We start from the raw sequence: 3,237 nt of genomic DNA, 5'->3' as shown, positions 1-3,237 counted from the left end.
CCATCCGAGGAGATGCTCATATGTCCGAGTAGTCATGAGCCCTCGGATCCGAAGAGGTTTGATCAAGCACGAGTATGGGAGGTTCAAGTGATCTATTTGACAAGTGTCAAGAGGGAGAGGAACCTCGGACACACATAAAGATAACGGCAACGGAGAAATATCAAGGAGGCATACTTCAACCACCACATTTAATGCACTGTACCTACCTTTCTGGCCGCATTTATGTGGACAAGACACCTGAACAGTGCTTTCTCAGCTACCGCCACTCACATAAGGCTAAAGGTGGGATGATGGGACATGTACTCAAGTGGGAGCCTGGATGATGAACAAGTGGACGTAGGAGATGTAAGAAGGTAATGCTATATAAGGGAAGGGTACCCCTGATAGAAGGGGAGGAAAAACAGGAGAGAGAAAGGAGATATTAGATGGTTGTAGCTCCAGAAATAGTAACCTTTGATTATCAATGAAAAACATCTCTTCGGACAGAATACTCATATTAGTCCGAGAGCACATTAATTCAACTTCTCGCATTGGTGTTGTTGTTTAATACTGTTATTTTCATTATTTGCCTAGCCCTTTCGCCCACTCTCTACAAAATTTATTGTTTTGGGCTCAGTGGGTTCCGAATCCATACCTCCTTGGGCTTGGGCCGCAAAAAACTGACCCTACAATAATTATTATTAGATATTTATTTTGATTGTGTTTGTATATAAAATATAAAATTTGATAATTATAGTAATTAACAATAGGTATTTATTATGATTGTTTTTTCATATGGAGCTGCTAAAAATATTCCTATGGTAATTATTAATAGATATTTATTTTGGTTGTGTATGTGAGGAGTAAATCTTATATTATTTGATATTTAGTTATTATTTTGTTAATTTTCTTATTGTGTAATGTTAAATTGATGTTTAAAACTTAAGAGTTAAGACTAAATGGTTTGTATTATTTGATATTTAGTATTGTCTTGTTAATCTTTTTATTGTATGATGTTAAATTGATGTTATATGATGTTTAAGACTTAAGAGTTAAGACTAAATGATTTGTATTATTTGATATTTAGTTATTTATTTATTAGAATTGACAATTTTATGTTCTACAAGAATATATATAAATTGTTTTTTAAGAACCCCGAAACACTCTGAAACGGTACACCGAAATCGGCCGGTACCGAAATATTCCATTCCACTGGAGAAACCGAAACGGGCTCCGAAACGGTATTAATAACTTTGGATTTCACATGTCATTGAAATACGTGTATCATCTCATACATTTGGCGCAGGAGATTCTATCTCCACGTTCGCGTACAGTATGTCAGTGTCAATCTTGTAATTTCATCACACATCATAGCCCTCCTTTTGCCTCGTACCGCACAACGATGTCGTATTTTGCCCTGAATGAGGTTTTTATATATGTATATATAAAGGTTTATCATGATATATAGCCAAACACAACGAAGCTTCACACTTCGCAATCCCAATTTCCCAATGGCTCTCAACACCACCTTCTTCTTCATACTTTTCCTCTGCGTTCTCTCCACAGCCCAATCTTTCGTAATATTCTCATCAAATCTAATATCTTCATAACCATCTTAGCAATTGCAATTTCTAACTAACTTTTTTTTGTTTGTTATTTGTTGTTGTTAACAGGAAGATGATTGTGTGTACACTGTGTACATCCGGACCGGGTCGGTCATAAAAGGAGGCACGGACTCGATCATCGGAGCGAGGCTGTACGACGCGTACGGCGAGTACTTGGAGATCAAGAACCTAGAGTACTGGGGCGGACTCATGGAGCCAGGCCACAACTACTACGAGAGGGGCAACCTGGACATTTTCAGCGGCAGAGGCGAGTGCCTTTCGGGTCCGATCTGCGCGCTGAATCTCACTTCGGACGGGTCGGGTGCCCACCACGGGTGGTACGTTAATTACGTCGAGGTGACGACGACTGGGGTCCACACCTCCTGCGCTCAGCAGTTGTTCACCGTGGAGCAGTGGCTTGCACTCGATACGGCGCCGTACGAGCTCACCGCCATTAGGAATTACTGTCCGTACGAGGATTCGGAGATGAATCGACGTGGTCAGCTTAAATCTAGTGCGTAATAAACCAAGTGTTGTTGGTGATTTTAATGTTGTTGTTGTTGTTGGTGATGTTAAGGTTAATTAGGTTTAGTAAGAGTTGTAATTTGCTGCTAAATAATAATTATTACTATTTTATGTGGAGTAAGATGAAGATGAAGATGAAGATGAATGATGTATGAGTTTTAAGATTTGTTGGATATGTGTTGTTTGCGGTGAGAATGGATCTATTTATTAGAATCAGACAAATTTACAACTTTGTCGTCACAGTCTTTAATATTGGTATGGTATGGTCTGGATATTTAATGTGAACGATTTTTAATTAAGGAACGATGCCTTAATTACTCTAATCTAATGGTAATGGGTGCTCAAAGCATTTTTTTTTTTTTTTTTTTTCATTATTTGGTATGTCAGATTCTAACAGGCTCTGTCCTAAAGCTCTGGTTCTTTTGAAAAAAAAAATTGTCGGATCGGATCACATGGAAAGAGTTTGGTTCAATTTATTATCATCTAAAAATTATCAATTTTTTTTTTACACAATACATGAAATAAACTGTTGACATAAACCTACATAATATTAATATTTTAGGAATACTGCTTCCAACTCTATAATGAATGGGGATTCTATAGATGTCAAACACTTGAGAAATATTCGAGGATCCAATGGGGACTCCAATATGCTCTGTATTTCTCTTTTCTTGTTTTCTCTTTTCTCCCTAAACAATCGACCATGTTTGTTCCTCTGAAAACAGGATGTTTTCTATTTTCATTTTCTATAGGCCCCACCAATAAAGCCCAGTTTGGTTCTGTTGTTCTTATTTTAAGTCGTCATTTTCAAAATTTTTATTTTTTTAGTGTTCTCAAAATCCATTTTCCAATTCAAAAAATAATCAATAGCACTATTTGGCACTAGTTTTCTGGTCTAGTTTTGTTTTTGTTTTTGTTTTTTGTTTTTTTTTCTTTAATCTTCTAATTAAATTATTCATGTCACACCTACACCAATGAGTTCTAGGAGGATAAAAATGGAGAAAACCCAAGAGACTAAAGCAAAAAATTGAAAAGTTAAGGGCATATTTGGTAACTGTTTTTGTTTTCTTGTTTTCAAGGGAAAAAGAAAAAAAAAATTCTGTTTTCAAAATGGAAATCATGTTTGGTT

At 36.4% G+C, this 3,237-nt stretch overlaps 1 protein-coding gene across 1 annotated transcript; it reads left to right on the top strand.

Annotated features, from left to right (window-relative positions):
* The first annotated feature begins 1,421 nt into the window (after positions 1 to 1,421).
* On the top strand, positions 1,422 to 2,337 carry LOC111999751 (PLAT domain-containing protein 3). Its single transcript, XM_024031872.2, has 2 exons — positions 1,422 to 1,556; positions 1,653 to 2,337. The coding sequence occupies exons 1-2, from the start codon at positions 1,437 to 1,439 to the stop codon at positions 2,103 to 2,105; spliced, it is 573 nt and encodes a 190-aa protein (XP_023887640.2). The 5' UTR covers positions 1,422 to 1,436; the 3' UTR covers positions 2,106 to 2,337.
* Positions 2,338 to 3,237: the final 900 nt, after the last annotated feature.

Source organism: Quercus suber, unplaced genomic scaffold (genome assembly GCF_002906115.3).
Source record: "Quercus suber isolate HL8 unplaced genomic scaffold, Cork oak 2.0 scaffold_220, whole genome shotgun sequence".
Lineage (NCBI taxonomy): Eukaryota > Viridiplantae > Streptophyta > Magnoliopsida > Fagales > Fagaceae > Quercus > Quercus suber.
This window is presented reverse-complemented; position numbering and strand designations above follow the sequence as displayed.

Excerpts from the sequence above, each read along its gene's own strand:
- LOC111999751 (XM_024031872.2), top strand. The coding sequence starts at position 1,437 with ATGATATATAGCCAAACACAACGAAGCTTCACACTTCGCAATCCCAAT. Across the intron at positions 1,557-1,652 it reads TCTCCACAGCCCAATCTTTC|GAAGATGATTGTGTGTACAC; the intron begins GTAATATTCTCA and ends TGTTGTTAACAG.